This window comes from Zalophus californianus, chromosome 10 (assembly GCF_009762305.2).
Source record: "Zalophus californianus isolate mZalCal1 chromosome 10, mZalCal1.pri.v2, whole genome shotgun sequence".
Taxonomy (NCBI): domain Eukaryota; kingdom Metazoa; phylum Chordata; class Mammalia; order Carnivora; family Otariidae; genus Zalophus; species Zalophus californianus.
The window spans coordinates 83131824-83154020 of NC_045604.1; the positions used below are offsets into that span (position 1 = coordinate 83131824).

Consider the following 22197-nt stretch of genomic DNA (forward strand, 5'->3'; position numbering starts at 1 on the left):
ATTTCAGTGTTTACCCTGCTTCTTACTCCCCCAGAAAGCACAAGACTCATTTATCTTTACTTGGGTGACCTGGCAAGTTGCTGAAGAGTGCCCCAGTGCCAGTTAATTCTCCGAGATTGCCCGGAGCAACTAGGCACGTGTACTTGTGATGCCTTCTGGAAATCTGGTTGATCTTGTGGGTCCAGTTCCCCACCTAGAGGTGTCTGGGCTCCCTTTCTGTAATGTGTCTCGTGAGTCTGCCGTGGGTTGCGGTTTCGATTGAGAAAGACATTTTTAACCAAGATGATGACCACGAAATGCCTTCTCATGAAATAACAGCTTTAGGACCTCACGATTGATTGACTCATTCATTCCTACAGTCAGTCAGTCAGTACACACTTGTGGAAACCTACAGTGTACTAGACGTTTGAAAGGATCTGGGGTTACAGCTACCAATAGGGTAGTTAACATCTCTGCCACCAGAGATTTGACCATTAAATCATCAGGTCTTCATGACACTGTTAGGAAGGAAGTTTACATCCATATATACAGGAAATCACCATGCATACAACCATTTCCCTTCTAGGGAGTCAGAGAAAGCTCCCCTGGAGAAGTGTCTCTGAGCCTAGAGTGGAAAGCAGAGAAGGAATTAACTGGATGAAAACTGTGGCCGCGGGGGGTGGGGGGGGGGGTGGGGAGGGGCGAGTGTTCCAGGTGGAGAGGGCTGCTTGTGCGAAGGCCCTGAGGCATGAGGGAACATGGACTGTACATCAAGTGAAGAGAGGCTTATGTGGACAGGGTGTGAGAAGGGACTTACAGCTGTAAACTGGAGTTGGACCTAGAAACCCCCTCTCCATTCTGTTTGGTAGGAGTTTTGGGGCTCAGGCCATCGGGCAGTGTAGCAGACAGATCACAAGTGTGGGCCTGGGGACTCAGCAGAGTCCCAATCCAGCCGCTCCACGTACCGGCCCTGAAACCTTGGGCAAGTGGTTCATCCTTTGCACACCTTGGCCTTCTCACCTGGAACATGGAAAGCATCACGCTCACCTGCCTCAGCCTTCACGGTGAGGATTAAGCTGTAGAATTTGAAGGGCCTCGCCAGACTCAGAGCAGGTGCTCAATAAATCAGGACAATAGTTTGACCTACCCTGGCCAGTTGACCAGGTTGCCAGCTGCACAAGTGCAGAAGTGACAGCTCTTTTGCTGAGGCTGTGTCTCTAGTGCCTGGCGCAGCACCTGGCACAAAGCGGGAGCTCAGCAAGCCTTCCCCACCGGGAGCACTGAAGGAGCAAACGACTGGTCAGCGGCCATCCCCTGCAGCGACCCCGGGCCACCGAGCCCGCGGTCATTTATCTCTGGGTGGCGGAAGGCTCGCCGATCGCGTGTCCCTTGTCCTCCACTTGCACAAGTATTCAAAGCGTCTCTGAGCTTGTTCCTCGACTGAAGACCAGTGGCAAGGTTTTGTCTTGACTTATTTCTCTCAGCCGGAGGCGTTTTCAGATTTCCCCACCATGAAAATGGAAAACATTCCAAAGCACCAGAGAGTCAATCTCAGAAGAACAATGAGCCGTGGTGGGTTCTCATAAATCCTCAAATTGACTCCGCCGCTTCTCCCCTTACCTGGAGGTGCCAGCACGGGCCCCGGGGGGCGGTGGGCCATGGGGAGGCCCAGCAGGCCAAGGGATGGTCCACACTTGTCTGGCTGCCTGCTGGCTTCCCAACAGCCTAGAGAGGGTCCGAATCCCAAGCAAGCTCTTTTTATTTTTTTTTAAGTTTTATTTATATATTTGAGAGAGAGAGTGTGCGCACAAGCAGGGGGAGCAGCAGGCAGAGGGAGAAGCAGGCTCCCCCGCTGAGCAAGGAGCCTGATGTGGGGCTCGATCCCAGGACCCTGGGATCATGACCTGAGCTAAAGGCAGACGCTTAACCGACTGAGCCGCCCAGGCGCCCCCCAAGTGATCTCTTGATGTCGTGTGGCAGGTAAGTAAGCTGTCCCCGTGTTCCATGAACAGGGCCGGAGGTAGACGCTGTGCTGTCCACCTTCCCTCAGTTTCCATGGCTAAGCCTCTAGGTTGCAGCCCTGGGGCTCTGAGGTCAGGCGGCCCGGTGCACAGCCCTGCCTCTGTCTCAGCTGGCGCAGGTCATGTAACTTCTCGGTCCTTCCTCATGTGCAAAGTGGACGATAACAGTAGTACCTACCATATGAGGTTGTCGGGAAGGCAGATGCGAGGGGATACGTCTCAGGTTCCTGGAGCACATGAGGTCTGTCCTCAGTAGCTAGCAGCAACACTGTTCCTGGGTAAGCTAGCCAAGCTTGGGGAAGCTCGGTTTGTCCGTTGTAAAATGGAGCTAATGCTCACCTTCCAGAGAAGTTGGGAGGATAAATGCACGGTGTGTATGGAATGTTTACGAGACACCAAGCACGGTGGTATTCTACCTATGTTATGATGACCCCTTTTTCCTTTTGAGATACTGGGGTTCAACTGATAGAAATCACCATGAGTGACAGACATTTCGTGCATTCACAGTGTTGTGCAACCAGCCAATACTCCAGCACCGGACATTTTAATCATCCCCAAAGGAAACTCCGCGGCCAGTAAGCAGTTGCTCTTTATTTCCACCCTGTCCCTAGGCCCTGGCAATCACCATTGTCCATGCATCTCCCCGTCCTGGATATTTCATATGAATGGAATCATGTAATATGTAGTCTTTTGTGCCTGCCTTGTGTCATTTAGCATAATGTTTGCAAGGTCTGTCCACATGGTGGCAGGTGTCCATATCTCATTCTGTTTTATGGCTGAATAATATTCCATTGTATGGATATACCACATTTGGTTTATCCATTCATCCCTCAGTGGGCATTTGGATTGTTTCCTCCTTTTGACTACTGTGAATAGTGCTGCTCTGAATATTTACATAGAAGTTTTTGTTTGAACACCTGTTTTCAGTTCTTCTGGGTGTTATGGTGACTTTTTAATGTATGCGGTTCAACTGTCTGACAGAGAAAAGGAAGAAAGAATAGAAAGATAAAGTAGGAAAAGAGGGTTTCTGGCTTCTGAGGGTTTCCTTTTTTGGCCGACCTCAGCCCTTTGGGGGCCAGCAAGGGAACCAAACAGAGAGAGAGGTTGGTCTTGGCTTTGTTCTCAAGCTCTTGGGCCGTGTCAGCGTCCCAAGGGCTTGGCTTCCCCCCACCCCCCAGGGAAACACCTGCTGAGTCTATGCTGCAGTGTAGGGGTCCTAGGGAAGCCGGCCCTCCTTGTCCATCCCTTGGAGGGAATCAGTAACAAGTGCTCTGGGATAGTCAAGCACTCTGTATGTGCCAGGTCCGGGGCTCAGCCTTCATACACATGATCTCATCGATTCTCTGCCCAACTCAGACAAGAACACTGAGGCTCGGGATGAAGTGACTTGCAAGATCACATGGCAGGCTTCAAAACCAGGTCACCTGATACGGAACCGTGGCACATCTGGCTGTCACTCACTTGGCTCTGATACTCAAGTACCTGCCCGTGTATCTGCCTTAGTGTGAAAGGGATTCATATATGCATTTGTAAATTCCACTTCGGGAACCTGGCACAGACTTTGGGATTCCATTCAACGTCTGTCCCTGTAGGTATTAAGCAACTGTTAGGTGCCAGATATTGTGCTGGCCAAGCCTTTCTGAATGGGGGTTCCTCATCAGAACCTCAGAACACAGAAAATGATCAGAATGGCTCTTTCCTAATTCCTGCAAGGATGCTTCATAACTAGTATCATTCGTGATGCATAGGCGAGAAGCTAATCCAAGATATACGGTGGATGCCTTGAGACACCAGCAACCAATTCTCATAGGGACTTGGTTCTCAATCATCACTGTTCCTCCAGCATCTAGAACAGTACCTGACATGTAGTAGCTAACATTAATATTTGCTGACTGAATGAATGAGGATATAGTGATGTGAACAAAACAGACCTGCTCCCACCTGGCGTGCATCCTGTTTTATAAATTACAACATAATCCTCTTTTACAATCCAAATAAATATTGTAAATATTGAAGGACCAGCACTGGCACATATTTTATCAGTGATCAATGAACTCGTAGCAGCACCTATGTGAGCGGGTGTTCAGAATAGTCACAGATGACATTAAATTTTTTTCTTTCTTAAGAAACCCTCTATCAGTGACTATAGGAAGACCAGGGGAGAAGGAGCAAGGTATTACCTCTGAGCAAATACTTCAGGAATACCTGTTAACGAATGACCTTAACCCAAGGAGCTGGAAGCCTGTGCTCATGTATAGTCAGATAAAACCAGGGCTTAAGTTACCCCCGTTGAAACAGGTGCATGCAACTCGAAGTGATTCCAGGGGTTTAAAAAGCTGAATTCGTGTCTAACGTCTGAACTCAACACAATTTTGGGCACTTAGGAGATGCTCAAAAATGTACAGAAGGAAAATGGAGGAAGGGAGGGAGGGAGAGAAGGAGAAAGGAAATGTAATTCACAGCCCCAACAGTAACAACGGCTCATACCTACCCTAACCCTGAGCACACGCCTGTGCTAAGTGCCCAGCCGACATGCTGAGCATCATTCTCTTATCTTCAAGACCGCTCTACAGAATGTGTCCCGTCGGGATGCCCATTGCTCAGAAGGCAAGAGGGCTGTTCCACGAGGGTGTTCCTGCCCAAGGTCAGGCCGTCTAGTGAGCGCAGAGCTCAGCCAGTCCTGCTACAGAGTGGTGGTCATATGCTATCCTCTGCCCTCCCCACCCCCGCAAAATTGGAATCTGAATTGGTCATCTTCCTTCATCATGTTCGAACTTTTATTGTTAAGCTACTAAACCTTTTACTCCCAGTTGAAACTTGACCCCATGTGGAAAGTAGGTGACGGTGCCTCCACTCTGGCAAAATCTCAAGTGAGCCATCCTGAGGTCCCACCAGCTCAGTGGCGTCTAGGGCTGCCGCCAGGCACAGTATCAGAACCGCTGATCTGTAGGCTAAATTCTCTTTTAGAACATGTCGCAAGTTTTCTGTCTCTAAGAACTGCCACGTAACTACCTCAGAGCCTGTGTCCTTTGTTTAAACAGCCTGATGTCTTGTATAATTTCTCATCAACCCTGTGAAATAGACACACAGGCTTAGAATCTACAGAGGAAAAAATATACTACATGCAGTATGTCCTCAGTCTCTCGAGCCAAGACTCTGTGTCCCCTTGAGGTTTGCAGAGGTGGCTATGGCTTTGTTTTTCTGTAGCAGAGTGTGTGGCTTCTCTTTTGCGTTGCAGTGCATTTTGACCTTGTTCCAGCCCAGACAGGCTAGTGAACCTGGCAGGCTGCCCAAGGTGATCGGCGACAGTCTGCTGTCCTTTGAGCTCAGGCCCGCCCTGGGGCCAAAATTGGAACCCACCTGACCCTGAAGTTCTAGGGGCGGAGATCTTTGTAACATCCTACTCCCTGCAGAATATAGAACCTAGTTGGGGAGAAGTAAAAATAATTAGGACAGCAGTAGGAACAATAGCTACATTGTAGCATTCTGTGGGCTAGGTTACCCATTCTCTGTGTCTGTTGCTTTCCTCTGCCCACCATTCATCATCCCGCTCCTAGTACCAGCATCCAGCATCCGTATCAGCCTGGACTTTTCAGTTGCAGGCAACACTGAATATCCTCTCACTTCATTTAATCCTTGCAGCAACCCGATGAAGTGTAGGCATTGTCATCCTCAGTTTTAAAGATGAGGAGAAAGAGCTTCAAATGGCAGAAATCACCTGTCCGAGGCCACCCAGCTAGTAAGTGGTAGAACCAGGACTTGAACCTACAATTCTCTGGTCTCAGGTCTCATTATTTTAACCACTCCACATACTGACATGTTCATCGTTGGTGCGTTAGGGACACCCATCTGGTGAAACTGGAATAGGTACATTATTACTGTAGGTCAAAGCCGTCCTTTGCACAAACCCAGGGGAGTGTGGAATAGTGGAAAAAAAATCTCAGCCTTACACACAGAGGGGAAAGATGAGCTTATCAATATGGTTCAGTTCAGTCTAGTGCCCATTTGTACTCCCGCCTGTTCAGTTGAACTGACGCTGGGCCAGTTCTTACGAAGACAAGCCGGAGCTGAATAGGCAAAGGTAAAGGAAGGGTAGTCCCCATCATAGGGAACAAAGGCCCTCCTGGAATGCAGCACACGTGGGCTCAGCAGTTTCTCTGAGCCACTCAGAAATGAGCAAGGGGACTGGGAAAGAGAACGAGGCACCAAGCTGCTAGAACTATGTTTCAGGCCTGTGTCGGACGCTGGGGGAAATAGAGATGAATCAGACAAGTTTCCTGTCCCGGGGTAGCTTCCAGACAAGGGACTTGAACATACATAACTTAGAGGCGTGCTAGGCTCACAGGCTTGGAGGATGAAAGGATGTAGGTGTGACAGGTGGTGGGCATGCCCTTCCTCTGGCATTTCTAAGCAACGGGTATGGGAACTTCCTGCTGAGCGCTTCCATACACTGAGCACCGGCCACAGGCCGGGCACTGTGGGTGCCGTTCCCGCAGCACACAGTCAGCTCAGATACCATTTTTATCCCCATTTTGCAGATTAGAAAACAGAGGCTCAGCCAGCTCCAGGAACTTGCTCAACATCAAACAGAAACAAAGTGGCAAAGATCAGGGAGAAATCTCTGAACTCAGCTCTCATTGTGACAAAGATGTGGATTTCTCGCTTACATCACCTCTGCTTTTAAGATTCAATCTTTGTCATTCACAGCGGGCCTCCTCTTGCCCCACCCCCCCAAAAAAGCAAATCAAATAAGTGGCTGTAATCAGTCATTGTAAGGGGATGCGGAAATTGGTTAGCCAAATGTTCTGCTCATTTGAGATGTCTGGTGGCATCTGAGGACAACCAGATTTCAGAAAATTAAAATACAATCAGATAGACCCCATGCGCGCGCGTGCGCGCGCGCGCGCTCACACACAAGGCTGAATGGCAATGCAGCTCCCCATTCATGACTGCAGCAGTGTCCCAGGATCGGGAATGGCCTCGGGTGCTGATGCTTGTCAGTTACCTTTCCATTACAGCCGTCTGCAGGAAGGGCTGACATGTTAAGAGTTCCTGCTGATGGCTGATGGAGCCTCAGATAACCTGCCTCTTAGAATGGCTTATGTATGTTTCAAATGAAAAATGTGTGTCTTCCAAGTGCTCTGTGAGAGCGTTGAGGGTTTGAAAAATGGTTTGCCAGTTCCTGCAAACGCCATAAGCGTGTTTTAATTCTGCATCATTTTCACCAGTAACAAAAAGATAAATCCAATCAAAAGTGATTGAGTTTTATTAGCCAGGTGGTTCTCTAGTTTAGCCTGCCTGCCTGCCTGTGTGGAGAAGAGCTGCTCCCCGGTGTCTCCAGGAGGCTCTGTGCTCTATCTCACCTGGCATGTCACCCCATATCCCAAGAATCTACCTATTTGTCTGCCTTCCCCACGATCTCGTGTGCTTCTAGGGGACAGGGACCATAACTGCCTTATCCGCTGCTGTTTCAGGTAGCTGGCACCTGACCTATCCGAGAGGTAAGAAACCATGTTTCCAGGAGAGCAAAGTTTTGGAGTTTTCCAGGTCACAGTTATGAGGAGGCACAGAACACCTAGAAACCTTCAAATAACCCCAAAGACTGGGCAGGCAAGCCAGCTCTCAAACCACTTTGTACACCTTGCTAAGGAGTTAGGACATTGTCCTGCATGTGATGAAGAGCCACTGAAGGATATTAAATAGAGAGGAGATACGATCAGACTTATGTTCTAGAAAGATCCTGTGACTGCTTTCCAGAGGATGGCTTAGAGTGGAATCCGAAAGCTGGGGCAGCATTTTATCCAGATCACTCCTCCTTGGGTGCCCAACTGTGGCTGTAATTTTGTCCATGGGGACCAGGAAGATCTACAGTGTCTAGCTTTTTCCATACATTTTCTCCTGTATCTCAAGAAAACTGGTCTCACTGTAAGCTTTGGCTGTATGCAAATCAGGGACTCCCCTTTTTTTGTCTCCAAAGTTTTTTTTGCTCTTGACTCTTCTTTAGAGAACTGTGAACTTGACCTTCCTTTCTTGTTCTGGAATTCTGGCCTTCCAGAGAGATGTGCTAGCAGACAAGAGGACTTCCATAAGGTCCAAGCATAACCTGCTTGGAGGGTGGCCAACGGAGCAATGGCAGGGTCTCCCCCCACTCCCCCACAACACACACACCCAAAAAGAAATAAGCCACATGGAAAAATGGGTGTGAATCCGTTTGTGAGCTGGAATGGGGCAAGAGGAAATCAGTGGCCAGGGCTCAGATTTTAGACGAGCAGAGCAGAAAGGCCCCAGACCCAGGACAGGAGGCTTTGTCTGGGTCACCTCCTGACGTGCAGCCCGTGTTCAAGGACTGTCCCTTCGAAAGGAAGTAGGAGGCCTCAGAAAGTGGCTGTCATTTCTCGCGCTTATTTCGTGGCTCTTGTTCTAAAGAAACAGAGCAGACTCCTAAAGCTGATGGGCCATGAGGAGAGCAGGATTGCAGAGCCCGGGCTGTGGACCTGGAGTGCCCAGGTCTGAGTCGGCACTCCACCTGCCCCAGAAGACGTTGGCCAAGCCCTTAAATCTCTTTGTGTTCCACTTTATTCATGCATCAACTTGATGGGGTAGTTGTTGGATGAAAGGGGGAGGAGCACTTAACCCTTTGTAGGCAACTCGGGCAAGGTTCCTGTGATTGTTACTAAGTGTTTTCTCCTGCCCTGGGTGGGCTTCATGGCCCCACATCCCCCCCAGTTCAAAGATACAGGGAGGAGCATTTTTGGTAGAGAGGAAAAGAGGTGGGCAAAGGCATGGATAGACAAGGGAATGATGGAGCCCCTCCCGCAGGGCAGGCACTGTGCTGGGCCCTGCACCCACATGCCCTGCACACCAGTGGTCCGCTTGGATATTTGTTAAGCATGCCAGTGAGTATTTGCTGAACATCCACCACGTATCAGGTCCTGGAGGAACAGAACAGAATGAGACCCAATGCCTGCTCATCTCACAACTATAACCAGGCCCTGAAGAGTGTTGTCCAAGGTGCCCGTGTTGAAAATCCCTGTGCTATTAACAGACAGATGGCACCAGCTGCAGCAGCTGCCCTGGGCACTGGATAGTTCTGGGCAACCCCCCCCCCCCCAACACACACACACACTCCTTGCTGCTTGACAGAGGCTCATTTGCGTCCCACTGGTTGTTGCTATCGTAGGGAAGCCAGAAAGGCCCTGCCAGGCCTGGCCAGCCTGCCCAAGAAGCCCACCGGCCTCCCCAGGACAGCCCCCCCACCATCACTTTGCAATTTCCTTCTCCCTCCCCACACCCCTGGGAGCCAGCCGGGGCAGGGCTGCGAGCCCCACCCTTGACTCTAGGAGTAGCCTGTCTGTGCAGTATGTCTTTCTATAAAAGCAAAGAGAGACTGACAAGTGCCTTTTGCATAAACACTTCCACATCTGGGAGTTTAATCCTACCGAAATCTATCCTACTCAAGTATGGAAAGATAAATATGCAAGGATGCGAGGCTCATAGGCATAGTATCTGTAAGTGAGGGGTGGGGGTTCAAACACCCTAAAGGTCCATCACTAAGGGATTGTCTGTGTCCATTCCGTAGGATTCCGTGTAGCTGTTAGAAGGATGAAGTCTACTTGTACGTGCTGATTAGACAGATGCGCGGCCTAGATCAGTGCATGAAAAAGCCATGGACATACACGTTCCCATTTATGTAATAAAAATGAATGTGAGTAGTAGAGCATCTGCTTCATAGGGTCGTCACGAGGACTGAGTGGGTTAACATGCAGAGTGCTGAGGAGAGGAGCCCCCATCGTAGGCCCTTGAGTGTTAGATGCTCTGGTTACTCTCGTTCTTGCTCTTCTCTGTCTTGCTGCGGACAAAGCTGGGGAACGCGAATTTTAGAAGCATAGGAAAGGGTTACATTTGGCCTTCCCCACCCCTCCTGGTTTTTTCTACTCTTGGGCTCCTCATAAAAGGACGGAGTATGGGACGTCTGGGTGGCTCAGTCAGTTAAGCGTCTGCCTTCAGCTCAGGTCATGATCCTGGTGCCTGGGATCGAGCCCCACATCAGGCTCCCTCCTCAGCAGCGGGTCTGCTCTGTTTCTCCCTCTCCCACTGCTTGTGCTACGCTCTCGCTACCTTTCTGTCAAATAATTTTTTTAAATCTTTTAAAAAAATTTTTAAAAAAAGGATAGAGTATGACATCCCACAGACCCAGATGCCACCAGCTCAGGTTGGTTTTCCCAGGACCAGCTGATTATAAAACTAAAACATCTGTGTCCTGGACACCCAACCAGGACAGTTGACCGCCCTCCATATGCCCCTGGTGGCCCAGGTGCTTTAGGAGGTACACAGACATGTAGTCATTATTGGTTCTCATGTGAAACCGGAAAAAAACATAAACAGTATATCAGAACGACTCAGCCTCAAAAGGAAATTTCTGACACTTGCTATGACATGGATTGTACCCTGAGAACATCACAAAAAGACAAATACCGGATGGGTCCCACTTACATGGGGTTCTTGGAGTTTGACTCCTCTATGAACTTGTTCACAGAGACGGGATGTAGAATGCTGGTTCCCAGGGGCTGGGAGCAGTGAGGACATGGGGAGCTCTTGTTTCCAGGTTTCAGAGATGGAGTTTCGCGAGATGAAAAGCGTTCCGGAGATAGATGCTGGTGATGCTTTGCAGAACTGTACGAATGTACTTCATACGCCTGAACTGTATACATTTAAAATGGTTAAGATGGCAAATTTTATGTTCTGTGTATTTTACCGCAATTTAAGACTGGGAAAAAAGTACATCAGATACTACAAATACCGTTGCACAGGGTACAGCTAAAGAACTGTTTAAATGGAGCATATCTATAAGACAACTGTGTGGATGAGATGCTAGGGGGAAGAAGCTGGGGAAATTCAGTAATCCTGTGCTCAGATGGCAGGTGCCTCCAAACACACCACCCCTGGCTTGCCCAGTGCCACAGTCCTCCGTTCCCTGCCACGCGTACACGTGTCTGCTCACGTGGCCCACCCACTGCATCCACGAGAGCTCGATCTGGGGCCCTCTGGGGTTTGCACGTACCCGGCGGCATCGGGGGTCAGAAGTCCTGAATCCTCACATTCACGAAAACTCTTAGGCTTCACTTTTGCCTTAGCAGTACTCTCGAGCCTCTGCCAGGCTCTTCCCAGCACCCTATATCAGACAGGGGGTTCTGGCCCACAGCATGGGGGGCGGGAAGGATGTAGAGCAGTTCAGTTGGTTCTGTGTGTGCTTTCTCCAAGTGGAGGCTGGGCCGGCCCCGTCCCCTCCACACCCTGCCCCCTGGAAGGACCTGAGCTGAACCATGCCCCCTCGTCCTATGCATCCTCATGCCCAGAGCCATGAAGCATCTTAGACATACAGAATGTTGAGGTGGCCCTCTGGGAGCCATCCTAACGCTGACACCAGCTGGAAGAATGGGGACAAGTCCCTTCTATGGGGCATTTCCCCAGCCACGCTCTGCAGGGACATCCCCTGGGTCTTACGCACAGAAAGCTTTCCAAGTTCAAATCTGGTTGGGTCATTATCCTCCTGTCTCCAGCTTGAAATGTCTTCAGCTTCTGATATTCAGGATGGTAATAATACCATGAAATAACAGCTAACATTTATCAAGGGCTTACTGTATGCCCAGTGATACCTGCCCAGGTCTTACGTGCATTACTTTATTGAATAATCCCAACACCTGAGGCTTACCGAGATGAAAGTAACTGGCTGCAAGTCCGGGCTTTCAGGAACAGGCCTTGGGGAGAAGATGAAGAAGGAAAGAGGAAGAGAATTAACTACCATATCCATGCCTCACTAAAAGCAGCACCTCTTAAACTTTAAAGGGCACGCATCCCCTGGGAATCTCGTTAGAGAGCCAGTTTTGACTCAGTAGGTCTTGGGCGGAGCCTGAGATGCTGCATTTCTAATAGCGGCAGGCTGGTGCTGTTCATCCAAAGATCAGGCTTTGAGTGGGGAGGCATCGGAGCACTTCCACCGGGGATGGAGCTCCTTCATTCATTCGTTCCCTCCCTCGTTCATTCGTTCCCTCATTCAGTTGTGGAAGTGGTCTTGTAGCGAGGGGCATGATGGGCTTTGACATTTGGAACCAGGTTCTGATCACTAAGCAGTGGCTTCTCTGAGCCTCAGTTGCCCATCTGCAAAATGGGAATGAAACTCACATCTCAGAACTCAGAGAGTCTCACAAACTCACAACTCAGAGAGTCTTTGTGAATATTCAAATGCAATAAAATGTGGCAAAAGTCTGCCCCAGGGTCTCAGGCACGGTGGGCATTTCATAAATGGTCATGGTTTGAGAGCTCTTTTTATCGGTTCTTTTGTTGATTGATTCCAACAGAGATTTTCACACGGTTCCAATAAGTGTATTTATATGACAGCAAATTTATTTATTGAAATAAATCCCTTCCTTATTAAAATAAATCATTTATTTTAACTTTTACTTGTTTGCATATTTCTGCAAAGACATCCCAGTGGCTCTGAAGGCTGCCAGTGATGGGCCCAGAGTCACTATCCTGAATCCGAGGAATGGGCATGGACAAAGAAACATGGCTTCTAATGATTTCCACGAAAGGTGGAAGGAAATTGTAGAGGCAGGCACAGGTGACGAGCTGCGGGAGCCACTTGGCAAATGACTCCACCAGAAGGGAGGAGTGAGAAGTGGATGTGGTGGGGAGAGGGAGAGAGAGAGGCTGGGACTGCGTAAAATGTCAGCAGATCGCAAACTCTTCATTATCCAAGGGGAACTAAAGATTATGTAGGCAATTATAGACAGGCCACCGAAAGCAACAACAGGAAAATGTGGGCCCCAGCCAAATTGCATGTCCCCTTGAAGAAGGGCTGGGGAGATGGGCTCTGGCATGCCGATCAGGCTTTCTACTCTGAAGGAGAGGGAGAGGGAGGGGGCTGGGGGCTCCCATGGAGGGGGACGCGGGGGTCCCCTCGCCCTGCCAGTCCGGCCAAGCCAGGCACACAGCGCTTTGCTTTGAAAGGCAGCCTTACCCCCAGCTCCAGGCCTGGAATCCACAGCCCCCTCCCTGGGCACTACCCCCCCCCCAAGATGTCATCTTTTGAGACGATTTCATGTGGAAGCATCGCTAAGTAAATTCGCTAAATGCCTATTCATCCCCGTCAGATGGGGACTCGGTGAAGCAGTAAATGTGAAAATGGCCCCAGCTCAGGGCCCTGAAAGGCGCTTTCTGGGGTTGCCAAATGGAGCTGCGGCCGCTGACCCTGGGAGCCCCCGGAGCCCCGGCCCAGCCCCTCCAATCCTCCCCCTGAGGCCGCTGAGAGGCCCTATTTATTATTCCCGCTGCCAGGGACCCATTCAGAGGTTAACTTGTCTCCGTATTCATCAGGACGACAATAATGAACTGTCGCAGAGTGGCGAGGGGGTTGGTAAATAGGAACTGCTAAGACGTGGAGAGGGAATGGGCCTCCTTACGGTTTGGAAAGAGACAGCGCTTTCTTTTTTTTGGTATGGTCTCATTTCTCCCGGCAACTTCGAGAGGGCCTGTGCCCACAGCTGCCCCATAACTTGGTAGGAGGCACACGGGCTTTCCCTTGCAGCATGCGGGCACGGTTGTCCACACAGGAAACGCACCATTTTGCAGACACGTGGGGTTCGCCTTTTGTCTGCATCCCTGGGATTCACCCTTGTGCGCCCCCGCGGGGCTTGGCTTGCTGCGTGCGTAGCAGATGGACCTCCGTGCAGACAAGGGGCTTCTCGGCCGCCGCTAGAATGGGCTGGCTATGAGTCGGGGTTTAGTTCAGGGGTAGGATGTTTTCACTGCAGCGCCTCTTAACCGCTTGGTGCCCCCTCCACCGGAATTATGAGTTGGTCACCGTGAGTCATCCAATCACGGAACAGGGGCTGGCGGTGGCTGTAGGGAGTTGCAGGGACATGAAGGAGGGGTGCCGGGTGGGGGCCGCTCAGACCAGACGGTGGGGAGGTGGAAGGAGAGAGCACCTTGCATTTATTGCACACCTACTATATGCTCTTTTAGTGCACCCAGTTATCCGTTCGCTCTGTAGGCACAGAGAGCCTGCTATCTGCTGGGCAGCCAGGGGAGTTCAGAGAAGCCCTCCTCCCGACGCCCCGAGGTTCAGTTACTCACCCTTGGACACACAGCTGGGTCAGGAGTGGAGCTGGGATCTGTCTCCAGACCCTTCTGCTTCGAGAGCCCAGGTATTGCTTTCTGAGGCACCCACCTGCCTCCCAAAGGTCCGGTGGCCTCCATTCTCTGCCCAAGGACGGCCTTCCTTTCTACTGCTTCCGTCCTGTCCCCCGCTTTGAAACAGTGGTTAACCCTTTCCTTCTGAAGTAAAAATCCAGCACCGTTTACCTGTTTGGGTCTATTCAGCAGAAGAGACGACTGCATTTCGGGCAGATGGAGACCCGTGTGACTGCCTTTTAAAATACGGTCACAGCTGTGTGCACAAGCCGATTAGCTGTGACTACACTGCGGGTTCCGAGACTGATGGCGATAAATTTGGGATAACAATGCTGGGAACGACGTCATCTGTTTGGCTCACGCTTCATATTTTTCGAAGCTCACTCAGTCAGTAGCCCAGTGGGTTTTGAGGACTTGGTATTCCTTCATCCAACAACAAGCTAATGTAGCTCCTACTGGGTGCCAGGGAGGAGCAAGTCCCACTAGGCTCTGCCTTCATGGAGCTTACATCATAATATCAGCAAATTTAACACTCAGTAATGGACACAGAGCGATGTGATGAAGGTGAAGGTGGGGGAGGCAGATGCTACTTTAGGTTGGGTGGCCAGAAAGGGCCTCTCTGAAGAGGTGACATTTGGAAGGAGACCCGGATGACATAACAACAAGCCAGACCTGGAAAGAGACAAGGCAGAATTTCCCAGGCACAGCAGGTGCAAAGGCCCTGAGGTTGCTAAGTATCTGGCATCGCACTGCAACCGATGACTTCATGTTTGCCAAGCCCAGTGCTGGGCACTGGAGATTCTAAAACAGCTGGGGCACCATGCTTACCCTCAAAGAGTTCACAGACTATGGAACATGTAGGATACACACACACTAATAGTCCTTTTTAACATAGTATGGTAAGTCCATGGTCTCTGGAGGACTCTGACCTTCCTCTTGGTTTGTTTCCACAGGACAAATGACCAGCTGGTGGCATTTCTCTCCCGATACCGAGATATGAATTTCCTGAAGTCACACGGCCGGGACAATGCAAGGTAGTACATCCTATCACCCCCCACCCTTGTGCAAGATGGAAATGAAAATCCAAGTGCTCATTTGGGGCTTCCTTCCAGACTGGTTTGATGCAGCCAGAGAAAGTAGATGGAGAAAGGCATGGCTCACATGGCCTCTTTCACCTAAGATCTGAATTGGTCTCTCATGTTAGCCAAGGACCCGAATAATAGTAAATGCGTCTCCTCGCGTGTTAGCCCTTTACACCTTTTTTTCCGAGCACTTTTCCTGAGTTTGTTTATCTCATTACGGCAACCCTTTGAGGTAAGTAGGGCAGCTGTGGCTAATCCCCACTTTATTGGTGGGAAGACCGAGGCCCCTAGTTGAAGCCATGGCCTCAGTTCATCGGGTGAGTGACGTGGGGCCATCACTGGTCAGCCAGTCATTCAGCAAATATTTGCCCCATGCCAAACACGTGCCAGGCACCCTTCTAGAGGTGAACAAGACAAAAATCCCCGTTCTCATGGAATTTACTTCAGAGGGAGAAAGAGTCTCTCGCCGGCATGGAGTTGAGCTCAAATATCCTGACTTCTACCCCGTGCCCAAGCCAGTGCCTCACTCTTGCCACCCAAGACACGGGGCAGGGGCTCGAGGCACCAGAAGCACGATCTGAATCCATTGCACCTCACTCACCTAGAATGAGTGAGGCCAAACAGCTCTGAGCCACATCTACATCTCTGGCCAGAGATCAGCTAGAAGGGATTCAGTCTCGAGCGCCCCCTGTAGGGGAGATCACAGGACCGGCCTCACCCCTAACAAAAACCCAGCCCCGGATCACTCTGACGTGCTGGAGGTTTTTTCCTAGCGCTGAACGCAGACCATAACCTGCCCGCACATGGGATAATTTGAGCGCCTTCCTGTGTTTTGTTTGGGCCTCGCGGTGGTTTGGTTTTGTTTTGCTTTAATTCAAGTGCTTCATTTGAAAATGAATAGCCGCGTGTAAAAATAGCAATGTTTCCCAGGCACATTCACATTTCAGCTCCTCTTAAAAGACCCCGCCCGGTGTCCACTCACTCTGGGCCTGAGTTTTTTCATTGGAGGCTCTCCCCCGGGTCCTACATGAAGCCTGCGTCCTCCAGGTCACTGCGGGCCTCACCTGTCCCCCTTCCCTACTTAGCTCCCCCAGTGGCCTTTCGGTTTGCAATCTGTGCTTCAGGTGTTCTCTGCCAGGGCTGACGGAGGCGTCGTTTTGGCTGGCTCTGGAGCTCCGCTCACCCAGTTACCCATGGCACGGGAGGGGCAGAATGTAAGCAGTGAGCTCCATCTCCCAAGCTCTCCATATGTAAACCCAGACTCCTTCGTTGTGTCATTTCTAAAATTCTAACTCTGATTTCATCCAGCTCTTGAAAGATTGCTCCTATCCTACTGGCAGCCTGCATTTTTTTTTTTTTTTTAATGTTTAGAAGGAGCTCCGCCACCCCCCAGCCCTGACTTGAGGATGCTTTGTAAATCAGCCCAGATGAGCATGTTCCAGCCGCAAAGGGTAGAGAGGCCTGGGGTAGACATGGAAGAATTATAGCCCCTGGGCGTTGTGTTCCTAGTAAGTGCCCCGCTCCACTGACCCTTTTCCTGCAGGATCTTCTTAGAGCCATTCAGTGCAAAATAAGAATTACTATCCCCATCTGTCAGGAGAAGCAAGGGGGTCTTTCGGAGTCCAAATGATTTTGCCAAGGTTACACAACTGGTAAGTGCTAGAATTTGAACCCAGTTCTCTGGCCCCAAAGCCCAGGTGGAGCAAGGCTGAGCTGAACAAGATTCCATGCAGGTGTTCGTTATCAAAACTGGCCCAGATGGTGGTGTCTAGGCCCTTAGGTAGAGAATGAAGACCCTTCTTCCCCTCCCCTCCAGGTAACCTTGTAATAACACGTTTGGTGCGTAGTCGCATCCTGAGAAAGGAGCCCATCATACCTTGATAGACCTGGGTCTGAATTACGTCCGCCCTAGTAGTATGCCAGCCTAGTCAGTATTTATTCTCTCTCCACTATTTCTAGGCCCTGGGCTTGGGACCGGGGATAGCACAGAGGTTAAAATCACGGGCTTTGAGGTTGTACCCCCTGGATTGGGGTCCTGCTCTGTCACATCCTAGCTGTGTTGAATTAGATGGGTGACTTAACCTCTCTGAGCCTGTTCGCTTACCTGTATGATGGAGATATGAATAGACCTGCACCCACAGGGTTGAGAGGATTCAATGGATGCTGCATATAAAGCATCCAGCGTATAGTAAAGGCCCTGTGTGATGATGGTGAGGAGGAGGATGGTGATGCCATGGCCGTGATAAGCAGAGGGCAAAAATATTGCTGGTGGAAGAAATAGTTGGTGTTTGGGCCAGAGTTGAGCCTCTGGATGTGTGGGTACATCCTGTCTAGCTGATATGCACTGGTAGTCAACAGGTAGTACCCAAAGGGCACAGGATAAGATGAAGATTCAGGCTAAGATGTGGCTCACACCTCCTCCCAAAACCCTAAAACCCAAGGCTTTCTGAACAGAAAAGCTCACAAGTTCCACCACCCATGAATGAGCCCTTGGCTGGTTTTCTCTCACTAAGATGAATGAAGGGCAGCAATTGAATATTCATTTCGTAGTAAAATGAGCCATCATCTGCGCCCCCCCCCCCCCCCGTCGCCCTCTGTCAGCTGGGGCCTCACCTGCTGCATGAGCCAGCCTAGCCACGGCGCATGCTCTGTCATCCCCTCTGCAGGGCACAGAGCGGCCATGGCTTAGCTCCAGGCCCGGCACGGGTGGCGTGTTACAAAGGACGCTTGGTGGCAGATGACAGAAACCCAGCTGAAACTAGGCTAAGCGAGTAAAGGAAGTTAATGGAAGGAGAACATTGGTGTCCCACTTCGGATAGGGCTGAATCAGGCAGTTCAGATGGTATCATCAAGCCCAGACTCCGTTAGTTCTTGTCTTTTCCTTTTGTGTGTGGGTTTTGGGGTTTGTTTTTTTGTTTTTTGTTTTTTGTGGGTTTTTTTTTTTTGGCTGTTGAATTATTTACTATTATTCCTGGAGCGGGTTAAAGAAAAATAAACACCTCAAATAGCCAAGGAGTTCAATAACAAGAATCTTTTTCTTTGTCTTTTTTAATTGGGATGTAATTGACATAACATTAGATTAGCTCCAGGTGAAAGACATAACCGTTTGTTATTTGCATATATTGCAAAATAATCACCATAAGTCTCGTTACCATCCGCCAGTGCACAGAGTTACATTTTTTCCTTGTGATGAGAACGTCTCAGATCTACTCTCTTAGCCGCTTTCCGATACACGATACAGTATTACTGACTGCACGTCACGTCACGTTCTCACGTCTCCGGGACGGATTTATTTTACAACTGGACATTTGTACTTTCTGACTACCTCCTTACCTTCTGTTAGTTCTCGTTTCCTTTGTGTTGGTTTGATTTTTCTGGCTTCAGATGGCAACGTTTGCAACTTATTAGCCTCGTTTTACAGATGAGGAAACGGAAACGGAGACGTTAAGTAACTCACTTAAGCCCACACAGGGCAGGGCTAGGACTCAAACCTGGGGGGTGGGTGTCCCCAGAGCCCAAGCTCGTGACCCCTGCATGATGCAGCCTGTCTGTGCTCTGGGCCTGCCTTCCTCCCATATGCTGGGCGGCCTCAAGGCAGCCACTCTGCTTCTCTGGGCTTCATGTCCTCCCTTGGAAAAACGAAGGGGATGAACAAGAAGGTCTCCGAGGCCCTTCCCGTTCTGACGCTCTCTGCTCCTGGACTCACCCTTGTAAAAGAGAAAAACGAAGAGTTTGAAAGACCAAATGATGTGGGGAGGCCGGAGCACGCAGTGAGACACAAAATAGGCCACGGGGTGCCTCGGTTTTTAATTCCACATGGTTCCTAATAGCGGTGTTGACCTTCTGTCCCCATCTCCAGCCCTTGGCAGCCCATTTGGATTCCCAGCTCCAGCTGCGAAGAGACAGTATAAAGGCAAACTAATATTTTAAAAGCGGCCAAATTGGTCCTGACTGTTCCTGTAATTAAATGAAGGGGAGTGTTGTGTTCACCGTTTCTCCTTGCTTTCCTCCAAAAATTAAAGTAACCAGATACAGCAAAAGCCAGGCAGCACAGTTAACCATTTTCCCAGCGAGCCTCTGCAGGCCGAGCAGAAGCAGGGGCCCTCAAGTCCACTGTGAGTCTCAGTGGGCAGGTCCTAGCAGACGTCCCCCAGAACTCCTGGCTGCTTCTGCCCAGGGGCCCTGCGAGACATTTCTCAAATGTCTGCAGCCTGGGTGTTGGGGAGCCCCTGACAGGGGACAAAAGGGAATGTCCTTTCCATCAGCCTGAATAGGATTTCCTCTGGGACTTTTCCTGCCTCGATCCATCTGAGCTCGTTGCCACCTGATCCAAGGTCCCCAGGGTCCCCATGCTGAGCCCGGGGACGCAGTGGGGCGCGGGGCTAAGCACCTGCCCACTGGAGGCTCGGCTCCTGTGTTGAAATGCTGCCTCTGTTTCCTTATCTTTATAACATCGGAAGAGGGAGGTCGGGATTGTGGAGGACCAAGTGTCCTCACTGACCCCAGGAAGGCCCCGAGCCAGGCACTGTCCACTGTGTTGTCTCACTCCAACCTCACTTGGCAGGTGCAGCCCCCTCTTAGAGATGAGTACGACTGAATCATGGAGAGTTGTTTTCATGGGCTCACGGTTCCACGGCCGCTGGGCGGCAGGGCTGGGATTGAAACCTGGTTCACTCTGACTTTAAAGACCTGGGCGGGTTTTTTTTGGGGGGGCGGTTATTTTTTTGTTTGTTTGTTTGTTTGTTTTTGGTCACACCATGATTCGTGACTGCGTCTGAGAGGACCTGCAGTTTTAGGTTCTTGGGAGGGATATAGATGAAAAAGCAAAATTCTAACTTTAAGCAGAAGCGTTTTTTCAATGATTTGGGGGGGGGGCGATTAGGTCCTTTCCCTGCTTTGTAGGGTCAGCATATCCCAACGAGTGTTCACGATCCAGCAGTGTGGTATGCGAGATGGTTTCTGGTAGTTCATTCACAATTATACAGGGAAATTTAGGTATTGAGCCTAAGTGTATCAACAAACATTTATATAACTGATTTCATGATTTCATGGCTATTATGCTTAGCGTAAGACTAAGTTTAAAAAAAAATAGTTGAAGCTATTTAAAGCTGACTTAGAGAAAAATCACAGGGGAGCTTTCCTGTAGGTGTTACATAAAGCACCTGGCACAGCAGGTAAGAATTCAGGCTTGGACTCTAGGCATGTGACCTTGACTGAGTTACATCAATCACCTGTATGTCTGTTTCCTCATCTGGAAAATGAGAATGATGCTAATAAGACCAGCCTCGCGAGAGTCGTTAAAAGAATTAAATGGGTTGACTACAGGGATAAACTCTTGGAACAGTTAGTTGTGCATATTAACTTGGTAAGGACAGTGGTCGTGATGATGATGGAGAAGTTATGAAAATGGAATACAAATGATTGACATTTGGAACTTTCTACAATTCTTACAGAAACAATTAGCCATTTGAAATGTAAGAAGGCTAGACCCCTAGGAAACTAGGAGGGGTCCTAGCCCCCAGGTCAGAAGTGATGTCAGTCAGTTTCTTCCTGTTCTCAGGTCCGTACCCCACCTGTTTTAAGCAGCACCCCCCCATTGGGCACCAGAATGGTAGCTAAGCAGCTTCAGCAGCTCCTTCTCTCTGACATTGAACTAATCTTCAGACCCAAATGTCCCTTGATATATAAACAGGCAACTGTTTAGCCAAAAGTTGGCAAATCCATTGAGAGCCTGGCCAGGAACCTCCTCCAAGCAAATCTGCTCTCAGGAGGCCCTTTCGTGCCAGCGTGCTTATCAAGAGATGGGCTCTCTCCCCAGCTGTCTTGTAGCTCTATGATTGATGCGAGGAGATAATTAATACCTCATTTCCAATGAGGAGAGCAGATTGCATTTCCCTTTCACTTTTCTTCAACCCAACCAGTGAGTTTATCACTGTTTGCGTGTTCACTTTATTTAATCCAATTACAGCAGCCATGTCAAAATAAAGTTTAGCATCGCACCAGCACCCACGCAAAGCTGTGGACGCATGTCCTTTTTTGGCCTCCACGTGGGTTTTGAGGTCAGCTTGGGAACTTTTCTTTTTTCCAAAACAATACACATCCAAGATGGACCAAAGTTGATGGTGTCATCTCTGAGAGGTAGAGTTTGATTTTTACTTTTTTCTATTCCAAGTCTTCTATGATGGAAACGTGCATTATGTTTATAAACAGAACCAAAGGCAGTACACATTGTTTTTTAAAAATGTGTGAACAATTGTGGCATACCAGTTAGCCCTCAGTGGACCTTTAGATTCTTGGAAGTACAAGCTGATTTGCGGCCCCAGGCACCACGAAGACCATGGGCCACCAAGTCAAGTCTAGGTCCCAGGATTTGGGCCTCTGACTCTACATCTCTTCTCAGGCTTCTTTCCCCCACCCCCCCCCCCACCCTTGGAGGTCAAACCCAAGTCCGCTTTCTTCACACAAGGCAGTAGTGAGAGTCACGTGGGAAGGGTTTCCTGGGGGCCAGGGACTGTCTTAAATGCTTTACAGAGATGACTTCCTTCAAGTCTCAAAACCACCCCATGATGTAAATGTGGTCCTTTTAGGGCCCATTTTCCAGATGGGGACACTGAGGCAAGGTAGGTTAAACAACACCCAGCTCATCAGTGGGGAAGCAGACCAGAACCCAGGAAGTCTAGCCCTCGCGTCTGCACTCCTAGTCACTGTACTACACTCATTCCTTCAGCATGTTCATTGCGGAGCTTTCCACCATGTCCCAGTAGATGATGCGTTCCCTCCAGCAATGAAGTCAGAGTCAGCCTCGCCTGTGGTTGGCCTACTGGAGTGTGTCGGCAGAGCTGACCATATCTCTGTAGTCTCACTCCAGCCACCTTGGCGTCTTTCCATTCGTTGGGCTCTTGCACACGCTCTACCTGTCCCTT

General features: G+C 49.8%; 1 protein-coding gene across 1 annotated transcript in view; it reads left to right on the plus strand.

The window, feature by feature from the left end:
- The window catches only part of XYLT1 (xylosyltransferase 1), a 290901-nt gene that overhangs the window by 235838 nt on the left and 32866 nt on the right, over positions 1-22197 (plus strand). The window contains exon 6 of the mRNA XM_027611201.2: positions 15146-15226. Within this exon, the coding sequence (XP_027467002.2) occupies positions 15146-15226 (81 nt within the window). The remainder of the gene's footprint in view (positions 1-15145; positions 15227-22197) is intronic.